Below are 26,447 nucleotides of genomic sequence, written 5' to 3' on the forward strand. Positions count from 1 at the left end.
CGTGAAGTCAGTAAGTTTCTCCGACTCGTCCGCTTGAAATACCATTTCCGACACCGGTAACCCACCCAAATCTTCCTCTGTGAAGACCGAAGCAAAGAATTCATTCAGTCTCTCCGCTACGTCTTTGTCTTCCTTGATCGCCCCTTTTACCCCTCGGTCATCCAGCGGCCCAACCGATTCTTTTGCCGGCTTCCTGCTTTTAATATACCGAAAAAAATTTTTACTATGTTTTTTTGCCTCTAATGCTATCTTTTTTTCATACTCCCTCTTGGCCTTCTTAATCTGCGCCTTGCATTTGCTTTGACACTCCTTATGCTGTTTCTTGTTATTTTCAGATGGTTCCTTCTTCCATTTTCTGAAGGCGTTTCTTTTATCCCTAATAGCTTCCTTCACCTCACTTTTCAACCAGGCCGGGTGTCTTTTGGATTTCCGTCTTTCTTTTCTAATTTGCGGAATATGTATGGCCTGGGCCTCCAGTATGGTATTTTTGAACAGCGTCCACGCCTGTTGTACAGTTTTTACTCTCTCAGTTGCCCCCCTAAGTTTTTTTTTTACCGTTCTTCTCATTTTATCATAGTCTCCTTTTTTAAAGTTAAACGCTAACGTATTTGACTTTCTGTGTACAGTTACTTCAAGGTCGATGTCATATTATGGTCACTGTTATCAAGCGGCCCCAGTACCATAACGTCCCTCACCAGATCATGCGCTCCACTAAGGACCAAGTCTAGAATTTTTCCTTCTCTCGTCGGCTCCTGCACCAGTTGCTCCATAAAGCTGTCCTTGATTTCATCAAGGAATTTTATCTCTGTAGCGTGTCCCGATGTTACATTTACCCAGTCTATATTTGGATAATTGAAGTCACCCATTATTATCACATTGCCCATTTTGTTCGCGTCTCTGATTTCTTTTATCATTTCTGTGTCTACCTGCTCATCCTGGCGAGGCGGACGGTAGTACACTCCTATCACCATTTTTTTCCCTTTTATACATGGAATTTCAACCCACAGTGATTCAAAGGTGTGATTTGTGTCCTGCTGAATTTGTAATCTATCTGAGTCAAGGCTCTCGTTAATATACAATGCTACCCCTCCACCAATCCGGTCCACCCTATCATTACGATATACTTTGTACCCCGGTATGACAGTGTCCCACTGGTTATCCTCCTTCCACCAGGTCTCAGTAATGCCTATTATATCCAATTTTTCATTTAGTGCAATATATTCCAACTCTCCCATCTTATTTCTTAGACTCCTAGCATTTGCATATAGACATTTCAGAGTATGTTTGTTGTTCTTATTTGCATGATGCTTAGTACCTGACACTATTGATTTGACATCTTTTGTCTAATCTTTAGTTGTATTTGAGGGCACCTGGCTTACCACGGTCTGTTGTGTAACCTCACTATCCAGAAACCCTTTCTTCCCTGTTTGTGAGGTATCTTTGCAAGATACCTTTTCCCGAACCATGCGCTTTTGAGTGACTGTCGGCCTTCCCCCCATTTCTAGTTTAAAAGCTGCTCTATCTCCTTTTTAAATGCCGACGCCAGCAGCCTGGTCCCACCCTGGTTAAGGTGGAGCCCATCCTCTCTGGTATAAACATGGACAGGAGCCTTGCGAACATGTGTACAGCCCCTGAAAGAAAGTGCCTCTGTAAATATACCTGAGAATACTGGAAAAGGTGTTCCTTCCAGGAATAACAGAAGTCTGGGATTGAATTGTGCTGGAGTTTATTAAGTGACTGTAAGAAGCTTAAAGTTAAAAGTCTACCTGTTGCAGAGGTTGCAATAAAGATTAAGTTTGCTTTTAAGGCTTCTGGAGTACAGTGTAATTCTGGATTGAAGAGCTGAGTGGATCCCAAAATTGGAAAGTATCTCCCAAACCCCCTGATCATTATTCCAGACCACTGACCCACCCCGGTTCGACTTTAAGTGGACTGGAAATGAGGTGTGGTAAGAGTGGCCTGAGAGTAAGCGAAGACTGAAGTTTGTGCAAAGGATTCTTTTGTGGCCCAGGGCCGGAGCTAGTGCACAAATGCGACCCGGGTTACAAAAGTCGAATATTTTCCTAGATTTGAAATTTAGAAACAATGACAATTAATTGTGACCTCCAGTACTTAAATAACATCAAACTTTCACACTGTAAATATAGTGAAAGGTTAACTAACTTTACAGAAGGTTTATGTTTCTTAGCTAAATGGTCAGAAGTGGTAAATGTTTAATTTGACGTGTGTGGTAATCCACATTGGGCAGAATTGGCTTACTCATCCAAATTCTTTTTAACTTCTAGAGTGAAAAATGGGGGGAAATAATTTTTATTCCTGTGTAGCTTTCATTACATTGACACTTAGTTGGGGGAAAAAAGGAATACAAACTAAAATAAACTGAAAAAAATGTTCAACGACTGTTTTCTTTTGAAGAGTCAATGCTGCTCCTCACACTATGGACCATTATTATCTTTACAAGATAGAATCTTATCTATAAAAGGCACACCATCACTCTTACCCAAAACTGACCCTACCTTTTTATTACACTCTGCCTTTACTTGATTGCTCTACTTCATCCCCTTCGCTGCTATTCTTTATGCTTCACATCTGTTTCACTGTTACCCTTCCAGTTTCTTAACAATTATGTTCCACCTGGTCTTTTCAATATTTTATTTCCTTGATAGGCAATTTTTCTCCAGCTACTTTGTGGCTTCCAGTCAGAACTGGCCTCTACTAGTCAACTACATTGTAAGTCTATTTCTAACTTCCTGGAGTTTTCATTACATAACCCTTCTCCATCTTCCCTGCCCCCCACCCCCACACGTACATGTTTATCAGAAATAAGAGCAACAGTTTTGACTAGGGACCACAAATCACAGCTCTTTCTACAACCCAGCACATGTGCACCCTGACTTAAGATGCTAGATGTCAAAACTCCTCTCTTCATGCCTCTGAGGCATCTCTGGTTCTGGGATCCTGGGCAGTAGAAGCCAGGTTCAGGAACTGTATCCATATCTTCTGCATCACCACTGTGACAGAGTCACTAGGCAAGATCCAACAATTCATTTAATGATCTGGGCATTCTTTTAGACCTCTCCTTGCCAATTCTTTTTTTTTTGTTTCATATTTTTATTAAGGTTTTTCAAGCAGAACACAAAACAAGAAGGAAAAACCAATTCTAATCCATAGTAAGCTCAGTATTCTGATAGTTGTTTACCTTTCACTTAGTGTTCTTTCTTCTTTTCCCTTCTCTTTCTCCTTCTGAATCCTAAAGCTGGCTAGTACGTAGATCTTAAAATCTATAAATCTTGCTGTGTTTCTTGGTCTTCTGTTTCTCCACTGCTGCTAATTATTTGGTCATTTTCTTTAATGCTGATTTTAATTCCCTTCAAAATTACCCTTTTTCTCATTGTTTCATCCATGACATTGATGTTGTCATCTTTCAGAGTCTGTACTGTACCCATCTTGTACCTCCTATCAATCTCTCAGCCCTTAAATGTGATTCTGATGCCTCTCTGGTTATTGTTGATCTGGACTGTCCCCTTATATCAGGAACAGGAAAAGGTTTCCATGTTAACCATAAAAGAATGAAGGGACAAACCATCTGTGAAGAACTCTTTGAAGGAAGCTCAAAAAATGAGGATATCAAGATCAGCCCTACTTGATATCACAAATCAAACACCAATCAAATCCAATATAGGCCAGCAAAGTACACTTCTTGTGCTTTCAGCAGCTTACTGTTGTTATCAGTTTTTCTCACTTCCTGTCTTTCTGCTATTTCATCATTTACAAGCTCATATTAGTTTAGCAAAAATGCATCAAACTGAGGGTCTGGCTTCCTCCGCCACAAATCACTTTCCATCCACAACCTGGGTTTATTCCTATTGATTCTATCCTCTTTTCCTTCTCAACCCATGACAGAAATGTAGTTGTCACTGCTAGCTTGTCTCTATTTCCATTCCCACACTAAGTCACTAGCCAGCTTATAATCGAAAGAGAAAAACGCCTATATTTTGACCCAAATTGGGAGATGGGCGTTTTTCTTGCAAAGACGCCCAAATCGGTATAATCGAAAGCCGATTTTGGGCGTTTCCAACTGCACTCCTTGGAGTCATCTTTGACTCCGCTCTCTCCTTCTCTGCTCATATTCAGCAGATTGCCAAAACCTGTCGTTTCTTTCTCTATAATATTAACAAAATTCGCCCTTTCCTCTCCGACGACGCTACCAAAACCCTTACCCACACCCTTATCACCTCTCGCCTAGACTAATGCAATTTGCTTCTCTTTGGTCTCACGCTCAGCCATCTATTTCCCCTTCAATCTGTCCAAAACTCTGCTGCGCGTCTTATATTCCGCCAGAGTCGCTATACTCACGTTAGCCCTCTCCTCAAGTCGCTTCACTGGCTCCCTATCCGCTTCCGCATACGGTTCAAACTTCTCCTTTTGACCTACAAGTGCATCCATCCGCAGCTCCTCAGTACCTTTCCGCTCTCATCTCTCCCTACACTCCTCCCTGTGAACTCCGTTTCTGGGTAAATGTATCCTGTCGTCCCCCTTCTCCCCCACTGCTAACTCCCGGCTCCATGCCTTCTATCGCGCTGCTCCCTATGCCTGGAATAGACTCCCTGAGCCAGTACGTCAGGCTCAGTCTCTGGCTGTCTTCAAGTCTAGGCTTAAAGCCCACCTCTTTGCTACTGCTTTTGACTCCTAACCATGACTCTCTTACTCAACACCCTCACTTATCACCCCTACCAATGCAATTTCCCCACCCCTAGCTGTCTGTTCGTCTGTCCAATTTAGATTGTAAGCTCTGTTGAGCAGGGACTGTCTTTTCATGTTCATTTGTACAGCGCTGCGTAAGTTTAGTAGCGCTATAGAAATATTTAATAGTAGTAGTAGTAGCACTCCGTCGCGGAAACGAATAAAGTTGACGGGGGCGTGTCGGAGGCGTGACTGGGGCGTGGTTATCAGCCAAGGAGAGATGGGCGCCTGTAGCTGATGATCGGAAAAAAAAAAAGGCGTTTTTACCGCGATTTTGGGTCACTTTTTTGGACCCTTTTTTTCACAAACAAGTCCCAAAAAAGTGCCCCAACTGCCCAGATGATCACTGGAGGGAATCGGGGATGACGTCCCCGGACTCCCCCAGTGGTCACTAACCCCCTCCTAACAAACCCCCCCCCCCCCCACTTTAAAAACTTTTTTCCCAGCCTGTATGCCAGCCTCAAATGCCGTACCCACCTCCATGACAGCAGAATGTGTTCGATCCTCTCACAGCCTTTCCCTGGGTCAGATATGGCTCTCGGGTGCACTACAGGGTCACATCAGCATTGCATTGTGGTGGGTGTAGGGTATTGGGCTCCGTGATTTCATTAGCTTGTGTTACAGTCTCACGATGGTGGTAGTTGGTAGGCTCTTCTCCCATGGTGCTTTTCCCGCTGCCTACTGGGTCAGAGTGTGCCCTGTTGTGTTTCCTGTTGTAGTCCATGCAGTAGTGGCCATTCTTGTAAGCCAGTTTTAGTTCCCTTTCCTGTATTAGCCACGTTAGACAACTTAGTTCTTACCTTGAATGTGGCTGAAAGAGGGCATTGTACAGCATTCTGCCAGCTCTGACCTACTGCTAATCTCAGTACCAGGGAGACTCGATGCCAGTGGGGCACAACCTCTGCAGTTAACTGTAAGTAAACGTGCTTATTCCAATAAAGGACGTTTTTGGAGAGATTAGTCTTCAGGTGTCAACTGGTGTGCCAATGTTATTCAGCAGCAACAAGTCCTAGAGGCCTGCGTGTATGCAGGTCCCTGGAGCACTTTTAGTGGGTACCGCAGTGCACTTCAGGCAGGTGGACCCAGGTCCATCCCCCCCCCCACCTGCAACACTTGTGCTGGTAAATGGGAGGCCTCCAAAACCCACTGTACCCACATGTAGGTGCCCCCTTCACCCCTAAGAGCTATGGTAGTGTTGTACATTTGTGGGTAGTGGGTTTTGGGGGAGGGGGGTTGGGAGCTCAGCACCCGTGGTAAGGGAGCTATGCATGTGGGAGCTTTTTCTGAAGTCCACCGCACTGACCTAGGTTGCCCAGTTGGTGTCCTGGCATATCAGGGGGGCCAGTGTACTACCAATCCTGGCCCCTCCCACGACCAAATGGCTCGGATTAGGACGTTTCTGAGCTGGGCGTTTTTAGTTTCCATTATCGCTAAAAAAACCAAACGCCCAGCTCAAAAATGTCCATTTTTTAGAAAATACGGTTTGGCCCACCCCTTCACGGACCCGTTCTCAGAGATAAACGCCCATGGAGATAGGCTTTGCGTTCGATTATGCCCCTCCACATCAACAGCATTTGGGAAATCTGCTCCCCTCTCTTTTTCTATGCTTGCTGCATATATGTTTGGCCTATTTTTCAGTTTCCATTTGGACTACTATAATGGGCTGTTTACTGGCCTCCCTGACTTTTCTCTCTGCAGTTAAAGCTTTGTAAACTCCTGCTGCTAGCCGTCATGCTATGCTTAGGTTTTTCTACTCTTAGCATCCCTTCATTGGCTACCTGATCAAGACCACCGTCAACTCAAATACTTCTGCTACCCTATAAATGTATCCAAAAGCCTATTTCCCCTACCTTTGTGCTAGTCTCTCCTATTATGTTCCACCTCTCACACTTCACTCCAGTAACCAATCTCCCCTTACCACTCTGTACATTGATCAGGTTCCTTTCTTAAGCACATATCATACTCAGATTCATTGGCAATGCTGTAATGTACACAACAAATTCAATAACAATTTTACTTATAAACATATTTCACTTATCAGCTCTTCTGAACACTAACAGCTATCAAACAGCACTCAATTCACCATCCACTGAGGGCCTCACATATGCAATCTTAAGGCTCTTAAGTTCTTGAACATTTCAAGAAAAATACTTATTTTTTTGATAGAAATTTACACTAGACAAAATGGAAGCTATGTTAGTGAGATCACACAGAAACCTGGAACAGACAGAGGATTCTTTGAACTTCTTTACAAAAGTCCGTATGTTTTAAACAATCTGGGGGCCATTATCTTCTGTCACATACACAATCCTGTATCCTCCTCTCTGTTGATGTTCACATCATACTGATCAGAAAATTCAAGTTATGCTTCTCTTTGTTGCCTGGATTAGCCAGCTATTATCTAAGCAGCAAATTATAAATATTAAAACAATTCTCAAGGCACTGTGTATATTGGGGGGGGGGGGGGGATTACTCTTTTCTCTTGCTATGTCTAAACGACAGTTGAGATCAGCTAAATATAGTTTGAAAAGCTCTACTCTCCACAAATCCTAAGAAGCAGACAAGGCTTAGTGGTTATAGTGCTGCACTGTGATCAAATGTCCCAATATTTGAAAGAAATGATCTAATTTGCAAGTAATTATCTACGTGATCTTGAGGAAGTCGTGTTTTCTGTGTGTCACTGAGCCTATCACCCTATCTCTGACAGTGGTCAATCCAGGTCTTTCTTTCACTAAAACAAAGCAATTAGCTTACAAAAATCAAGGACAAGAATTTCATGTCAAAGAGCAGTTAGAATTCTGTGATAAGTGATTTTTCAGTGATAATGCATTTGCTGGTTATTAATAACATGACTATTTTGGCCTGGAATGCCCTCTCAGTTGAGGTGGTGGGGACAAAAAGTACATAATTCAAAAAGGCATGGGATAAACTTAAATGATCTCTATTTCCACTTAAATAACTTTTACATTTTCAGGCTTGGTTTGATTGGTAACTGAGGTTACACCTGTGCCCTGCTCTTAATATTTTCCTTAATATCTTCCTGATAAACTATTGACTCCTTTATTCTATTTCAGCCCCATTTTATTCTATCCTATTAACACAAAAAACAAACAAACAAACAAACAAACAAAAAAAAACCCTGTCCTTTCACTTGCAGAGGGTCTGACCTCTATAAGTTCCTTATCTGTCTCCATCCTATTGCCTATATTGCACTGTGATTTTATATCTTTATGGTGGTATTGTCTTAAAGGGATTTTATAGAACTGTGTTTTGAACATCTGTGCTAGTGATTTCATCTTTTTATGCTGGAATTGTCTTAAAGGTGTTTTCATTGCAACTGTGTTTTAACCTGTGCCAAGTGTTTTAAATCTGTGACTTATCCAATCAATCTTATTACATAGAATCTGGTGACTCTGGTGTCTGTTTTAAAGGTGCATTCTTTAGAATTGTGTGTTGAATCTACATTGCCAGAGACTTAATTCAATCAATTTGGTTACATAGCATCTGGTGACTCATAGTTCTGGAGGAGGGGCAGTTTGTATAGATCTGTGTGGTAAAGGAAAAAAAACAACTTTAGCTTACCTTGTGAGCTGTGAGCTACGCTGGGCATTTTCAGACTTGGTTTGATTGGTAGCTGAGGTTACCTGTGTCCTAGTCCCACCTTCCCACCCTGGGTAAACTCCCTTTATATAGAACAATCAAGGGACAAGTATCTTCATTACACTTAGTTGGTCAATCCTAATTCTTGTTTCTCCCTGTCATACTTCACCTTTTCTCACTTGTGAATCACATCATTATGACCTTCATTCAGTGCAATACATGCTCTGCTTTAATCCTAAGGCAAACTACCTGGAACCTTGGAGCTTGTCCTATCTGTCTCCAAAAGTCAGCCTTGAAAAAAAGAGATAAAAAAACTCAAGAAGGAATTAGCTACAATTAAAGAAGCATCCAGGATTATTCATTTCCCAGCTAATTTACCACCACCACTGCCTCAGAGAATGAAACATCAAAGGAATAGATGGGTCACAGTAGGCTCTGGTAAACTAAGATCTGTGACACGGAAACACTCGCCCTCCCAAGCTTTGCCCCTGTCAAATTCTTTTGCAGCGTTGCATCATTATGATGGCGAAAAAAGAAGTACTGTGGCGGAACCAGAGGCAATGAAAGCAGCCTAACCCAAGATACATCCCCCCAAATAATGAGAGAATGGTGAAAAGCAGAAAATCCTTACTGCTCGGAGACTCCATTATCAGAGGCATTAACTTAGGAACACAGTCCAGGTGTTCCAACCTAGTGAAATGTCTTCCAGGATCTTCAGCTACAAGATGTACAGACCAAATACTGAAAGTGATCAGAGAAGAGAGAAAGGCTTCAAATGCTAATGTTGTAATTCACCTGGGGACAAATGACCTGGCCAACAATAGCAAGTTAAGAGCACAGAGAGCGTTCCAGAAGCTTGGGGAGGGACTGAAATCTTTGGGTCGGACTTTGGCTTTTTCTGAAGTAATTCCTACATGGGAAAGAGGAGAGGAAAGACTACACAAAACAGAGGAATTCAATAAGTGGCTTGAGTCTTGGTGTAAAGAAGAAGGTTTTAGATACATAGGAGCATGGGGTAATAAGTGGAAAAATAACAGGCTGTACTGTAATGATGGGCTACATTTTTCTGTGATGGGAAAAAGGATCCTTGGGGAGAAATTCAGACAATATGTTTCCAGACATTTAAACTAGAGGGTGGGGGTGACAAAAGGAAACAAGGGATTTCAGAAAGTCACCCCCAGAATAAACACAATGGCAGAGGGAAAGGTCATGTAAATATAGTAAACCACCTAAACTCACTAAGCACATGGAAAGCTATGTGCACAAATGCTCGTAGTCTAGGTAAAAAGGTTCAAGACTTGCAAGCCCTGATGTTTGAAGAAAACGTGGATATTGTTGCTATTACGGAGACGTGGTTCGACGATTCCCATGAATGGGATGTGACCGTACCGGGCTATAATCTTTTTAGGAAGGATAGAGAGAGACGAAGAGGTGGAGGAGTGGCTCTGTATGTGAGAGACAATATCAGAGCGGTTGAAATGTGGGGAACCTGGGGAAAAGAAGAAGCTTTATGGATCGTCATAAGTACGTAAGTATTGCCATACTGGGAAAGACCAAAGGTCCATCAAGCCCAGCATCCTGTTTCTAACAGTGGCCAATCCAGATCACAAATACCTGGCAAGATCCCAAAAAAGTAAAAAACATATTATACTGCTTATCCTAGAACTAGTGGATTTTTCCCAAGTCCATTTAATAACGGTCTATGGACTTTTCCTTAGGAAGCCATCCAAACCTTTTTAAAACTCTGCTAAGTTAACCGCCTTTACCACATTCTCTGGCAATGAATTCCAGAGTTTAATTACACGTTGAGTGAAGAAAACATTTCTCCGATTCCTTTTAAATTTACTACATTGTAGCTTCATCGCATGCCCCCTAGCCCTAGTATTTTTGGGAAGCATGAACAGACGCTTCACATCTACCCGTTCAACTCCACTTATTATTTTATAGACTTCTATCATATCTCCCATCAGCCGCCTTTTCTCCAAGCTGAAGAGCCCTAGCCTCTATAGCCTTTCCTCATAGGGAAGTTGTCCCATCCCCTTTATCATTTTCGTTGTCCTTCTCTGCACCTTTTCTAATTCCACTATATCTTTTTTGAGATACGGCGACCAGAATTGAACACAATATTCGAGGTGTGGTCGCACCATGGACCAATACAAAGGCATTATAACATCCTCATTTTTGTTTTCCATTCCTTTCCTAATAATACCTAACATTCTACTTGCTTTCTTAGCCGCAGCAGCACATTGAGCAGAAGGTTTCAACGTAACATCAATGACACCTAGATCCCTTTCTTGGTCGGTGACTCCTAATGTGGAACCTTGCATGACGTAGCTATAATTCAGGTTCCTCTTTCCCACATGCATCACTTTGCACTTGCTCACATTAAATGTCATCAGCCATTTAGATGCCCAGTCTCCCAGTCTCGTAAGGTCCTCTTGTAATTTTTCACAATCCTCCCACGATTTAACGGCTTTGAATAACTTTGTGTCATCAGCAAATTTAATTACCTCACTAGTTACTCCCATCTCTAGGTCATTTATAAATATGTTAAAAAGCAGCAGTCCCAGAACAGACCCCTGGGGAACCCCACTAATTACCCTTCTCCATTGAGAATAATGACCATTTAATCCTACTCTCTGTTTTATATCTTTTAACCAGTTTTTAATCCACAATAGAACACTACCTCCTATCCCATGACTCTCCAATTTCCTCTGGAGTCTTTCATGAGGTACTTTGTCAAACGCCTTCTGAAAATCCAGATACACAATACCAACCGGATCACCTTTTTCTACATGTTTGTTCACCCCTTCAAAGAAATGTAGTAGATTGGTGAGGCAAGATTTCCCTTCACTAAATCCATGTTGACATTGTCTCATTAATCCATGCTTTTGAATATGCTCTGTAATTTTGTTCTTAATAATAGTCTCTACCATTTTGCCCGGCACCGACGTCAGGCTCACCGGTCTATAATTTCCTGGATCTCCTCTGGAACCTTTTTTAAAAATTCAGCGTTACATTGGCCACCCTCTAGTCTTCCGGTACCACACTCGATTTTAAGGATAAATTACATATTTCTAACAGTAGCTCTGCAAGCTCATTTTTCAGTTCTATCAGTACTCTGGGATGAATACCTTCCGGTCCAGGAGATTTGCTACTCTTCAGTTTGTAGAACTGCCCCATTACATCCTCCAGGTTTACAGAGAATTCATTAAGTTTCTGTGACTCGTCAGCTTCGAATACCATTTCTGGCACCACTCCCAAATCTTCCTCAGTGAAGACCAAAGCAAAGAATTCATTTAATCTCTCCACTACGGCTTTGTCTTCCCTGATTGCCCCTTTTACTCCTCGGTTATCTAGTGGTCCAACCAATTCTTTTGCTGGATTCCTGCTTTTAATATAACTAAAAAATGTTTTACTATATGTTTTTGCCTCCAACGCAATATTTTTTTCGAAGTCCCTCTTAGCCTTCCTTATCAGTGCGTTGCATTTCACTTGACATTCTTTATGCCGTTTCTTATTATTTTCAGTCTGTTCCTTCTTACATTATCTGAAGGATTTTCTTTTAGCTCTAATAGCTTCCTTCACCTCAAATTTTAACCACGCCAGCTGTCGTTTGGTCTTCCGTCCTCCTTTTTTAATACGCGGAATATATTTGGCCTGGGCTTCCAGGATGGTGTTTTTGAACAGCATCCATGCCTGATGTAAAGTTTTGACCCTCGCAGTCGCTCCTCTAAGTTTTCTTTTCACCGTTCTTCTCATTTTATCATAGTCTCCTTTTTTTAAAGTATTTGATTTCCTATGTATACTTACTTCAAAGCTAATATCAAATCCGATCTTATTATGATCACTGTTATCAAGCGGCCCCAGCACCATTACCTCCCGCACCAGATCATGCGCTCCACTAAGGACTAGGTCTAGAATTTTTCCTTCTCTCGTTGGCTCCTGTACCAGCTGCTCCATAAAGCTGTCCTTGATTTCATCAAGAAATTTTTCCTCCCTAGCGTGTCCCGATGTTACATTTACACAGTCAATATCGGGGTAATTGAAATCACCCATTATTATTGTGTTGCCTAGTTTGTTTGCGTCCCTAATTTCCTTTAACATTTCTGCATCCGTCTGTTCGTCCTGGCCAGGCGGACAGTAGTACACTCCCTATCACTATCCTTTTCCCCTTTACACATGGAATTTCAATTCAGTGATTCCAAGACGTGTTTTGTTTCCTGCAGAATTTTCAATCTATTTGATTCAAGGCTCTCGTTAATATACAATGCTACCCCTCCACCAATTCGATCCAACCTACGATATAATTTGTACCCCGGTATGACAGTGTCCCACTGGTTATCCTCCTTCCACCAGGAGGCTCATTTTCAAAGCACTTAGCCTCCCAAAGTTCCATAGAAACCTATGGAACTTAGCCTCCCAAAGTGCTTTGAAAATATGCCTCCAGGTCTCAGAGATGCCTATTATATCTAATTTTTCATTTAGTGTAATATATTCAAACTCTCCCATCTTATTTCTTAGGCTCCTGGCATTCGCATATAGACATTTCAAACTATGTTTGTTGTTCCTATTTACATCATGCTCAGTACTTGACAGTATAAATTTGCAATCTTTTGTCTGATTTTTAGTTTTATTTAAGGACACCTGATCTACTATGGTCTCTTCTGCAACCTCACTATCAGGATACCCTATCTTCCCTGTTTTGGTGATATCTTTGAAAGATACCTTATCCCGGAACCATGTGCTTTTGAGCGACCGTCGGCCTCCCCCCCCCCCCCCCCATTTCTAGTTTAAAAGCTGCTCTAGCTCCTTTTTAAATGCCGATGCCAGCAGCCTGGTCCCATCCTGGTTAACTTGGAGCCCATCCTTTCGGAATAGGCTCCTCCTTCCCCAGAATGTTGCCCAGTTCCTAACAAATCTAAAACACTCCTCCTTGCACCATCGTCTCATCTCATCCTGGAAAGAGAAGATGGAACCTGTATCCACACGGGGGTTATCTACAGACCTCCTGCGCAAACAGAGAAGTTAGACAAGGATCTGATAGAAGGTATTCAAAAGATTGGTGTGAAAGGGGAGGTGCTACTAATGGAAGATTTCAATTTGTTCGACGTGGAATCGGAAAGAAGTAGGGAGATTGTGGATGCCTGTCAAAGTGTCTTGCTCAGACAAATGGTGACAGAACCCACGAGGGAAGGGTTGATGCTGGATCTAGTGCTCACGAATGGGGGTAGTGTTTCCAATATCTGGGTGGGTGCCCACCTATGTAATAGTGATCATCACACCGTATGGTTTGATATAAGGGCGAAGGCGGAGTGCAGGTGCACAAAACTCAAAGTATTGGATTTCAGACGTACTGATTTTGATAAAATGGGGGAATACCTGACGAAGGAGCTGTTGGCGTGGGAAGGTGCAGGAGATGTGGAAAAACAGTGGTTCAAGCTAAAGGCTGCTCTAAATATGGCAACTGATCTTTTTGTGAGTTAAGTAAACAAAAACAAGAAGCAGGAAGCCTTTATGGTTCTCCAAACAAGTAGCTGAAAAAATAAGAGCAAGAGAGGCTTTGTTCAAGAAATGCAAAAGAACGCAATGAGTGGATCATGGAAAAGATTATCGGATTAAACTCAAAGAAGCAAAGAGGGAAATACGGCTAGCGAAAGCGCAAGCGGAAGAAAAAAAATGGCTAAAGATGTAAAGAGAGGTGACAAGACCTTTTTCAGATATATTGGAGAAAGGAGAAGAGATAGGAATGGAATTGCGAGACTGAAAGATAATGAGAATGGCTATGTGGAAAGTGATGAAGATAAAACAAATGTGCTAAACAATTATTTCTCTTCGGTGTTCATGGAGGAAAATCCTGGAGAAGGACCGCGGTCGGCTGCCGAGGGAACGCCTGGGAATGGAGTGGATACTGCGCCATTTATGGAAGAAAGAGTTTATAAATAGCTTGAGAATTTGATGGTGAACAAAGCTATGGGGCTGGATGGGATACATCCCAGGATACTGAGGGAGCTCAGGGAGGTCCTGGCGGGACCTCTTAAAGATTTATTTAATAGATCTTTACAGATGGGAGAGGTTCCGCGGGATTGGAGACGAGCAGATGTGGTCCCTCTTCACAAAAGTGGAGACAGAGAAGAAGTGGGAAATTACAGACCGGTAAGTCTCACAGCGGTGGTAGGAAAAGAATAGTTAACTTTCTAGAAGCCGACAGGTTATAGGACCCGAGGCAACATGGCTTTACCAAAGGAAAATCCTTCCAAACGAATCTTATTGACTTCTTTGACTGGGTGACCAAAGAACTATGAAGGACGTGCGCTAGATATAATCTACTTGGACTTCAGCAAAGCCTTTGATACGATCCCCCACAGAAGACTCATGAATAAGCTGAAAGGGTTGAACTTAGGACCGAAAGTGGTGAACTGGATAAGAAACTGGTTGACCGACAGGTGGCAGAGGGTGGTGGTAAATGGAATTCGCTCGGAGGAAAGAAAGGTGAGCAGTGGAGTTCCTCAGAGGTCGGTGTTGGGGCCTATTCTGTTTAATATATTTGTGGGAGATATTGCTGAAGGGTTGGAAGGAAAGGTGTGCCTTTTTGCGGATGACACAAAAATAGCCAATAGAGTGGATACCCTGGAGGGAGTAGAAACAATGAGAAGGGATCTCTGAACATTAGAAGAATGGTTGAGGGTCTGGTAGTTAAAATTTAATCAAGAACAAACAGTACTCCTGTTCTATATAAATTACAAAATCTTTATTAGTGAAAACCAATCAGTACATTAAAAGAATTACTAAATAATATCCCCGCAATTCACTCACACTGCCATCCACACCAAACTTATACCCTGATCACATATGTAAATAGAGAGGGGCATAACCAGCAGAAGAAAGGAGGTGCTGATGCCTCTCTACAAGTCATTGGTGAGGCCCCACTTGGAGTATTGTGTTCAGTTTTGGAGGCCGTATCTTGCTAAAGATGTAAAAAGACTGGAAGCGGTGCAAAGAAAAGCTACCAAAATGGTATGGGATTTGTGTTGCAAACCGTACGAGGAGAGACTTGCTGACCTGAACATGTATACCTTGGAGGAAAGAAACATGGGTGACATGATACAGACGTTCAAATATTTGAAAGGTATTAATCCGCAAACGAACCTTTTTCGGAGGCGGGAAGGTGGTAGAACTAGAGGACATGAATTGAGGTTGAAGGGGGGCAGACTCAGGACTAATGTCAGGAAGTATTTTTTCATGGAGAGGGTGGTGGATATGTGGATATGTGGAATGCCCTCCCGCGGGAGGTGGTGGAGATGAAAACAGTAATGGAATTCAAACATGCGTGGGATAAACACAAAGGAATCCTGTTTTGAAGGAATGGATCTACGGAATCTTAGCGGAGATTGGGTGGCAACACCGGTATTTGGGAAGAAACATCAGTACTGGGCAGACTTCTACGGTCAATGCCCTGATTGTGACAATAGATATGGATGGGCTTGAGTGTTTAAGGGGCTTCGACGTTAGCTTCAGAACGTAGTACAAGAACAGTGCTGGACAGACTTCTACGGTCTGTGCCCTGAGAAAGGCAAGGACAAATCAAACTCAGGTATACATATAAAGTATCTTGTTGGGCAGACTGGATGGACCGTACAGCGAATGATACATACCTGTAGCAGGTGTTCTCTGAGGACAGCAGGCTGATTGTTCTCATGACTGGGTGACGTCCACGGCAGCCCCCTCCAACCGGAAAAAGTCTCGTGGCTGTCTTCCCACCCATGCGCGACTGCTCCCGCTCAGTTAAGTAAAAAGCAAAGGAATAAGAAATAACAACTCCAAAGGGGAGGAGGGAGGGTAGGTGAGAACAATCAGCATGCTGTCCTCGGAGAAGACCTGCTACAGGTATGTATCATTCGCTTTCTCCGAGGACAAGCAGGCTGCTTGTTATCACGACTGGGGTATACGTAGCTCCCAGGCTCACTCAAAACAACAAACAGGGTCAATCGGGCCTTGCAACGGTGAGGACATAACAGAAATTGACCTACGAAGAACAACTAACTGAGAGTGCAGACTGAACAGAATAAAACTGGGCCTAGGGGGTGGAGTTGTAGTCTAAACCCCGAACAGATTCTGCAGCACCGACTGCCCAAACCGACTGTCGCGTCGGGTATCCTGCTGAAGGCAGTAATGAGATGTGAATGTGTGGACTGATGACCACGTCATAGCCTTGCAAATCTCTTCAATAGTGGCTGACTTCAAGTGGGCCACTGACGCCGCCATGGCTCTAACACTGTGAGCCGTGACATGACCCTCCAGAGTCAGCCCAGCCTCGGCGTAAGGGAAGGAAATGCAATCTGCTAGCCAATTGGAGATGGTGCTTTTCCCGACAGCAACCCCCTTCCTGTTGGGGTCAAAAGAAACAAACAATTGGGCGGACTGTCTGTGTGGGCTTGTCCGCTCCAGGTAAAAGGCCAATGCTGTCTTGCAGTCCAATGTGTGCAACTGACGTTCAGCAAGGCGGGTATGAGGACGGGGAAAAAATGTTGGCAAGACAATAGACTGGTTCAGATGGAACTCCAACACCACCTTTGGCAGGAACTTAGGGTGAGTGCGGAGGACTACTCTGTTATGATGAAATTTGGTATAGGGAGCATGGGCTACCAAGGCTTGAAGCTCACTGACACTCCGAACTGAAGTGACTGCCACCAAGAAAAGGACCTGCGAACCGCTATGTAGACAATGATGAAGAAAAGGCAAATTTGCTAAAAAGATACTTTTGTTCTGTTTTCACAGAAGAAAATCTTGGAGAAGGACCACAATTGACTGGCAAAAGTACAAATGAAAATGGAGTAGATATAGCACCGTTCACGGAAGAGTGTGTGTATAAACAACTTGAAAAGCTAAAGGTGGACAAAGTCGTGGGACCGGATGGGATCCACCCCAGGATTATTAAAGGAGCTCAGAGAGGTTCTGGCGGGTCCTCTTAAAGATTTGTTTAATAAATCATTGGAAACGGGAGAGGTTCCATGGGATTGGAGAACAGCGGAGGTGGTCCCTCTTCACAAAAGTGGTGATAGGGAAGAAGCTGGAAACTACAGGCCGGTAAGCCTCACTTCAATTATTGGAAAAATAATGGAAGCGATGCTGAAGGAAAGGATAGTGAATTTCCTGGAAGCCAATAAGTTGCAAGATCCGAGACAACATGGTTTTACCAAAGGTAAATCGTGCCAAACGAATCTCATTGAATTCTTTCACTGGGTGACTGGAGAATTAAATCAGGGATGTGCTATAGACGTAATCTACCTAGATTTCAGCAAAACTTTTGACACGGTTCCCCACAGGAGGCTCTTGAACAAACTGGACAGGCTGAAGATAGGACAAGAAGTGGTGAACTGGATTAGGAACTGGTTGACGGACAGACGCCAGAGGGTGGTGGTAAATGGAATTCGCTCGGAGGGAAAGGTGAGTAGTGGAGTGCCTCAGGGATCGATGCTGGGACCGATTCTGTTCAATATATTTGTGAGTGACATTGCCGAAGGGTTAGAAGGTAAAGTTTGCCTTTTTGCGGATGATACTAAGATTTGTAACAGAGTGGACACCCGGGAGGGGGTGGAGAACATGAAAAAGGATCTGCGGAAGCTAGAAGAATGGTCTAAGGTTTGGCAATTAAAATTCAATGCGAAGAAATGCACTTAGGGAGTAGAAATCCACGGGAGACATATGTGGTAGGCGGTGAGAGTCTGATATGTACAGACGGGGAGAGGGATCTTGGGGTGATAGTATCTGAGGATCCGAAGGCGACGAAACAGTGTGACAAGGCGGTGGCCGTAAGTAGAAGGTTGCTAGGCAGTATAGAGAGGGGAGTGACCAGCAGAAGAAAAGAGGTTTTAATGCCCCTATATAAGTCGTTGGTGAGGCCCCACCTGGAGTATTGTGTTCAGTTTTGGAGGCCGTATCTTGCTAAGGATGTAAAAAGAATTGAAGCAGTGCAAAGAAAAGCTACGAGATTGGTATGGGATTTGCGTTACAAGACGTATGAGAAGAGACGTGCTGACCTGAGCACGTATACCCTGGAGGAAAGGAGAAACAGGGGTGATATGATACAGATATTCAAATATCTGAAAGGTATTAATCCGCAAACAAACCTTTTCCGGAGATGGGAAGGCGGTAGAACTAGAGGGCATGATATGAGATTGAAGGGGGGCAGACTCAAGAAAAATGTAAGGAAGTATTTTTTCACGGAGAGAGTGGTGGATGCTTGGAATGCTCTCCCACGGGAGGTGGTGGAGGAAAACGGTAACAGAATTCAAACATGCATGGGATAAACATAAAGGAATCCTGTTCCGAGGGAATGGATCCTCAGACGTTTAGCTGAGATTGGGTGGCAGAGCCAGTGGTGGGAGGCGTGGCTGGTGGTTGGGAGGCGGGGATAGTGCTGGGCAGACTTATACGATCTGTGCCAGAGCCGGTGGTTGGGAGGCAGGGATAATGCTGGGCAGACTTATACGGTCTGTGCCCTGAAAATGACAGATACAAATCAAGGTAAGGTATACACAAAAAGTAACACATATGAGTTTATCTTGTTGGGCAGACTGGATGGACCTTGCAGGTCTTTATCTACTATGTTACTATGTCAAGTACTTCAGGTGGCAAGAAGCCAGTGGCTCAAAAGGAGGTTTCATCAGCTGGGTGAGGACGACATTGAGATCCCATTACACTGTAGGAGGCTTGACAGGGGGCTTTGACAAAAGCAAACTTCTCATGAACCGAACGACTAAAGGCTGTCCAGAGATAGGCTTACCCTCTACACGATAATGGTAAGCACTAATCGCACTAAGATGATTCCTTATTGAGTTGGTTTTGAGACCAGATTCCGATAAGTGTAGAAGGTATTGTATAATTATACTACAGCAAGAGGCCCTCACTGGATGCCCACCGGAAGGGTGGAAGGCCAGATTTTAGGACTCAGGCTGTAAAAATACCAGCTAGGTTTAAAAATCTATGACTGGCTGAGCAAGGACTTGCTTTTCCTGCAGGTTAATATGTGTTCTACTTTGAGACCTATCCACTGGAATAGTGGTGGGCCAAGCTACATAGCTTTAAACACCTGAAAAGCACTGAGTAGGCCTGATAACAAGATGATGGCCTTATAGCAGAGAGCCTGCAAGAGCAAGGACTGCTTGGTGAGTTCTAATGAAACCTGGTGCAACTTCCAAATTGAGTGTAACACACATGATGTAGAAATTAAAGACAGAAATGATAAGAAGTTTGGTTCATAACACGGAGTCTGTCTTTAATAAGTTGGCACCCAGATCACAAGATGTTATGAAATTGATATATCTATATTTAGATATCTTCATAAGAACAAAGTGTTTACAAAAAAGGAAATTACACAATAGCCATGTTTGGATGTTTGGATGTCCGTATCTAGGGAAGTGTTTACAAAAACGGAAACACCTGGCCGGAGGGCATGACTCATAGATTGAGCAAGATTAGAAAAAAGTCCCTCTCAATAGACTTGTATGGGGACCAGATGGTATATAAGGACTGGTCTCCCAAGCATATTTCGGAGGTTCTCCCCAACGTATCTAGGACGCAGAGCTCCAGTCAGCTGAATCCAGAATTTGTCTGATGAATGTATCTGATTAAAGTCTGATTTGCAAATAAACTCTTCATTCCAAATGATGATTTGTGGGCTTCACTTAATGATGAAAGGCTGTAAGTATAAATGCTTTTGCTACATCAGGCTATCATTCGCTGCATTGTATAACCTGTAGTCTAAATCCAGTTTGTCATAAGGCTGGTATCTATTCCTTGCCAGTGCTGAGAGGCGGACTAATGCGGGTCCCTTAGATCTAACGTCTCTCTCAGTGGCAATTCCTCTTAGAACTTTATAACTCCTTGATTACCCCAGTAATAGTGCTATTTGGAGATGGAGTCAGATTAAGGTCACTCTAGCCTTCTTGGGGGGGCTCGGGACCCCTAAATTCACAACATCGGGACCCCTAAATTCACAACAGTATTCAAGCAGGGTCTATGCAGGACAAGAGCAAGGTTCTAGGGCCTTGCTGTCACACCAGACGACAAACCTCCTCCACTTGAAAAAGTAACTCTTCTTAGTGGAATTTTTTCTGGAAGCAAGCAAGACTTGGGAGACACCCTCAGGCAGACCCAAGGCAGAGAAATCTACGCCCTCAACATCCAGGCCGTGAGGTTGGGATGCAGAAGTGCCCCCTCGTTCTGAGTGATGAGGGTTGGAAAACACTCCAATCTCCACGGTTCTTCGGATGACAAGTCCAGAAGAAGAGGGAACCAGATCTGATGGGGCCAAAAGGGCGCAATCAGAATCATGGTGCCTCGGTCTTGCTTGAGTTTCAGCAAGGTCTTCCCCACCAAAGGTATGAGAGGATACGTATACAGACGTCCGTTCCCCCAATGCAGGAGGAAGGCGTCCGACGCTAGCCTGTCGTGGGCCTGAAGCCTGGAACAGAACTGAGGCAGTTTGTGATTGGTCTGTGTGGCGAAAAGATCCACTGAGGGGGTGCCCCACTCCCGGAAGATCTTGCGTACCACACTCGAATTGAGCGACCATTCGTGCGGCTGCATGAGTCTGCTCAATCTGTCAGCCAGACTGTTGTTTACGCCTGCCAGGTACGCTTGTACCGACGGCTTCCTGACACAGGGGACGAGATCCGGTGCCCCCTGCTTGTTGATGTAGTACATCGCAACCTGGTTGTCTGTCCGAATTTGGATAACTTGAAAGGGCAGCCGATCTCTGAAAGCCTTCAGCGCGTTCCAGACCGCTCTCAACTCCTGGAGGTTGATCTGCAGACCGGATACCTGGAGGGACCACAGTCCTTGAGTGTGGAGCCCATCGACATGGGCTCCCCACCCTAGGAGAGATGCATCCGTTGTCAGCACCTTTTGCAGCTGAGGAATTTGGAATGGGCGTCCCAAGATGAAATTGGAGCGAATCGTCCACCAGCGGAGTGAAGTGCGAAAGCTGGCGGGTAGTCGGATTGCATCCTCTAGATTCCCTGTAGCTTGATACCACTGGGAAGTTAGGGTTCATTGAGCTGGTCTCATGTGAAGACATGCCATGGGAGTCACATGGACTGTAGAGGCCATATGGCCCAGGAGTCTCAACATCTGCCGAGCTGTGAGCTGCTGGGACGCTCTGACCCGGGAGGCGAGGGATAGAAGTGTCTGCGCCCTTGCCTCGGGGAGATAGGCATGAGTCGTCTGTGAATTCAGCAGGGCTCCAATGAATTCAAGTGACTGGACTGGGGGTAGATGGGACTTTGGGTAGTTTATCACAAACCCCAGTAGCTCCAGAAGTTGAATAGTCCTCTGCATGGACTGTAGTGCTCCTCACCAGCCAATTGTCAAGATAAGGAAACACATGCACCCCCAGCTTGTGTAGCGCCACCGCAACCACTACTAGGCACTTCGTGAACACCCGTGGCGCGGAGGCGAGCCCAAAGGGCAGCACACAATACTGGAAATGCTGTGTCCCCAGACTGAATTGCAGATACTGTGAGCTGGCAGTATCGGGATGTGGGTATAAGCATCCTTTAAATCCAGGGAGCATAGCCAATCATCTTTCTGAATCATGGGGAGAAGGGTGCCCAAGGAAAGCATCCTGAACTTTTCTCGGACCAGATATTTGTTCAGGCCTCTCAGGTCTAGGATGGGACGCATCCCCCCTGTTTTCTTTTTCACAAGGAAGTACCTGGAATAGAAGCCCAGCACTTCTTGCCCTGGTGGTACAGGCTCGACCGCATTGACGCTGAGAAGGGCGGAGAGTTCCTCTGCAAGTACCTGCCTGTGGTGGGAGCTGAAGGACTGAGCTCCCGGCGGGCAATTTGGCGGAGTGGAGGTCAAATTGAGGACGTACCTGCACCACACTATTTGGAGAACCTACTGGTCTAAGGTTATAAGAGGCCACCTTTGGTGAAAAAATTTCAACCTCCCCCCGACTGGTAGATCGTCTGGCATGGGCACTTGTATGGCGGCTAAGCTCCCTTGGATCCAGTCAAAAGCCCGTCCCTTGCTTTTGCAGGGGAGCCACAGGGGCCTGCTGTTGACGCGAACGAGCGCACTGGGGCAGAGCCTGGGAAGGCTGTCAGGAGGGAGGACTGTACCTACGCTTGGTGTAAGCGTAAGAAGCAGTCTTCTTTCCCCTGAAAAATCGCCCACCTGAAGAGGTAGGTGCTGATGGCGCCCGGTGGGAGAGGTTGTCGAGGGCGGTTTCCTGCTGGTGAAGCTGTTCGACCAACTGCTCGACTTTTTCACCAAAAATATTATCCCCCCAGCAAGGGACATCCGCCAGCCGCTGCTGGGTCTGGTTGTCCAGGTCAGAGGTGCGCAGCCATGAGAGTCTGCGCATCACTATACCTTGGGCAGCGGCTCTGGATGCAATATCACAAGTGTCATAAATAGCCCTGGACAGGAATTTGCGACACGCCTTCAGCTGCCTGACCACCTCCTGAAAAGGTCTGGCCTGCTCCGGCGGGAGCTTGTCAACCAGGTCCGCAAGTTGCCACACATTATTCCGCATGTGAATGCTCGTGTAGAGCTGGTAAGACTGGATCTTGGTCACGAGCATGGAGGAATGATAAGCCTTCCTCCCAAAAGAGTCCAGAGTGCGAGACTCACGCCCCGGGGGCGCCGAGGCGGTATCCCTCGAACTCTTGGCTCCCTTGAGAGCAGAATCCACGACCGCGGAGTCATGTGGCAACTGAGTCCTCATCAACTCCGGGTCAGTGTGGACTATACTGGGACTCCGCTTTCTTCGGGATGGTGGGATTAGATAACAGCTTCAGCCAGTTCCAAAGCAGTGTCTCCTTCAGGACATTGTGCAACGGAACCGTGGAAGACTCTCTAGGTGATGCTGGATAGTCGAGGACCTTGAGCATCTCAGCCCTCGGCTCATCCACAGTAGCCACGGGAAAGGGAATGCTCACAGACATGTCCCTAACAAAGGAGGCAAAGGAAAGGCTCTCAGGTGGCGAGAGCTTCCTTTCCGGTGAAGGAGTGGGGTGAGAGGGAAGACCACCTTAGAAGAGAAATACCTGGGATCCTCCTCCTCCACCCACGAGGCCGCCTCCTCGGTGTCGGACATGAGCTCCCTGACCTCCGTCCGAAAACGGGCCCGTCTCGACTTAGAGGAACCATGTCCTCGATGATGGCGTCGAGAGGTGGACTCCCATGCCGGTGGGGACGAGCCTCCCTCCATTGACGTTGATGGGGATTCCACCTGAGTGGCGGCCGAGACCGGTGCCGCAAGCGGTACCGGTGTCGACGACCGCATCACAGGGCCAGAGCCAGCTGGCGCCTCCATCAACGGTGCTGAGGGCGCAAGCACCCCCGGCACCGGGAGAGACTGGCGCAGCACCTCTTCCAGGATACCTGGAAGAATGGCTCGGAGGCGCTCATCCAGAGTCTCTGTCGGGAAAGGCTGAGGGGCCAGTGCAGTAGTCGGTGCGTGAATCTGCACGGGGCCAGGAGACGGTACCGGACTGCCCGACGACCGATGCATCGACACCTCTTGGATGGAGGGGGAGCGGTCCTCCCGGCGCCGACGCTTCTTGGGTGCCAAGTCCCTCGACGCCCCGGAACTCCAGGTACCGTGTGAAGGAGGCGACCGATGACGATGCTTCTTAGCCAACTTCTTTCGATGCACGTCATCGGCGCTCCGCGGTACCGACGAGGATGTGGAATCCACACGCCTCCTCGGGGTCGGTCCCGTTGGCCCTACCCAGCAGGAACTGCCGAGGTAGGTGGAGGTCCACTCGGCTGCTCACTGCTTCCAGCAAAATAAGGTCGTCGGGCCGGTGGTACCTGTACTCTCCTGAAGTCGATGCCATGTCCGGAGCCGAAGTCGACATCGAACCGGTGCTGATGCTGCCGAAGTCGACATCGAAGGGCCGGCGCAAGCTCCAAAAATCCGATCCCATTGAGCTTGCCTTGCTACCTGTATCCGCTTCTTCAAGCTGAGACACAAGTTACACGCTTTGGGATTATGCTCAGACCCGAGGCACTGAAGGCACCAAGCGTGGGTGTCGGAAAGTGAGATCTGCCGGCCGCACCGACCACACTTTTTGAAGCTGCTGGGTATCCTCGATGTCATCGACGGAAAAATCGCGGAAGCGAGGTCAAAATCGTCGATGGTGGTGGCAAAAAGGGCCACCAAGATGAACAACACGAACGCGTGGCCATAAGGCTGTGACGGCGGCGAAAAGAACTAAACGCTAAAAACTAAGAAAAGCAGACTTTATTTTTTTTATTTGAGAAGAAGAAGAGAAAGAAGGCGTGGATGGCACCACTAAACAAAGAAAAAGCGGACAAGGCCGCTAAACGGTTTCCGAGGCTGACAACGGACAGGGACGCAAAGCAGTCTCTCTCCAAGCGCGGAAAACGAGAAACTGAGTGGGAGCGGTCGCGCATGGGCGGGAAGATGGCCGCGCATGCATGGTGGGTGTGCCCCGCATGCGGGACCTCCTGCAAGACTTTTTCCGGTTGGAGGGGGCTGCCATGGACATCACCCAGTCATGAGAACAAGCAGCCTGCTTGTCCTCGGAGAAAGGTCTTTATCTGTCGTCATTTACTATGTAACATTACAAAACACCATTAGAGGTATCCTGCAGAAAGTGGCAGTTGCAACCCTAAATAAGAGAGGGGGGTAACCTGCACGGAGCATAAGTTACAACACTAATAGCCTTACTGGGTAGAAGGATGGGCTATGCTAGTTTTTATCTGCCATCAATTATTGTGTTACTATGTGACAACGACTTAGCATGAGAGATCTATTATATAGTTTACTGGGGCAATCATATGCAATCACAAACAATGACATGGATTAGATTAAGGTACTGGGACCTAAAGCAATGGGCTGGAAATTCTGTATTCCATTTGGTTGATATCCAGTATTATATTCTGTTCAATGCATCATTATTTCATTGGTAACAATTTCTGAAATAACACATTCATCATGGAAATTCATAACTTTGTGAGAGGAGGGGATGAGGCTTTAATTGAAAATCTCCAGTGAAATGGCTTTGCCCTGAGCCTTTAATTCCACCCACCAGACCACTAACTGTCAATAATGACTCGCTGTCCCCATTGGTCACTATTATTTAAGTGAAGTCATGCAGGCATAGGCTTTTGCAACAAGAGAAGGATTGTTCCTGAGGTGGCTAAAATGCCCACAGCAGGAGAAAATTCACTCTCTGACTCAAGCTGACTAATGCTATTTAGTGCCGAGTGATTTAACGTGACATTATAAAACTGTCCAGCCTGTAAAACCACAGCTTAGCAAAACTGTTTTATTAATAATAATAAAAAAAAAATCTTCATCACACATACATTTTTCAAGGGCATCTACTGCAGCTCCCATTTCTGCTTGTTGAATACTGTTAAGAAAAAGGAAAATGATTATTATTCTGTACAGCAAAATTTTATTTAAAATCATTCATGGGTATTTCAAAACAATTTGCAGTCACAAAGAAAGGGATGCTGCATTATGACAGTAATAAGGGCTAGTAATATATAAAAACAAGAGGTGCTCAAAGCTGAAGGTACAAGAGGCAACAGCAAAAGCTAGAAGGATGCTTGGGAGCGTAGGGAAAGGAACGGCCAGTGGGAGAAAGGAGGCGATAATGTCTCTGTATAAGTCTCTGGTGATACCTCATTTACAGTACTGTGTATTATTCTGGAGACTGTACCTTGAAAAAATATAAACAGGATGGAGTTGATCCAGCGAGTGGCTTCTAAAATGGTCATTAAGTGTATGAAGTCCACGCACAATGTTAGTACTGCATCAATACATACTCATTTATACTCTCATCCCCCGATATTCTAACACACTCAAACCTTAATCTACAGGTAAAAATGTTATAACCAAACGTTCTTTAGCTATTGTTCTGTAATCCTATTAGTATCCGTTGTTTCTTCACTATTCCATTGTTCTGTTCCATTGTTCTATTCCCCTTGCGATACGTAGACTTTGCTTTTACTTTACTCCTCACAATGTAACCATAATCGAGTTGTAACAAATTGTACTTCCATCAATACAATGTATTGTAAGCCACACTGAGCCTGCAAATAGGTGGGAAAAT

The 26,447-nt window shown here is 45.1% G+C and overlaps 1 protein-coding gene across 1 annotated transcript in view; it reads right to left on the reverse strand.

Moving 5' to 3' along the window:
- DROSHA (drosha ribonuclease III) overlaps positions 1-26,447 on the reverse strand; it is a 552,432-nt gene that overhangs the window by 4,390 nt on the left and 521,595 nt on the right. Inside the window, exon 30 of the mRNA XM_030216759.1 lies at positions 25,696-25,742. Coding sequence (XP_030072619.1) covers positions 25,696-25,742 — 47 coding nt within the window. The remainder of the gene's footprint in view (positions 1-25,695; positions 25,743-26,447) is intronic.

Source organism: Microcaecilia unicolor, chromosome 1 (genome assembly GCF_901765095.1).
Source record: "Microcaecilia unicolor chromosome 1, aMicUni1.1, whole genome shotgun sequence".
Taxonomy (NCBI): Eukaryota; Metazoa; Chordata; class Amphibia; order Gymnophiona; family Siphonopidae; genus Microcaecilia; species Microcaecilia unicolor.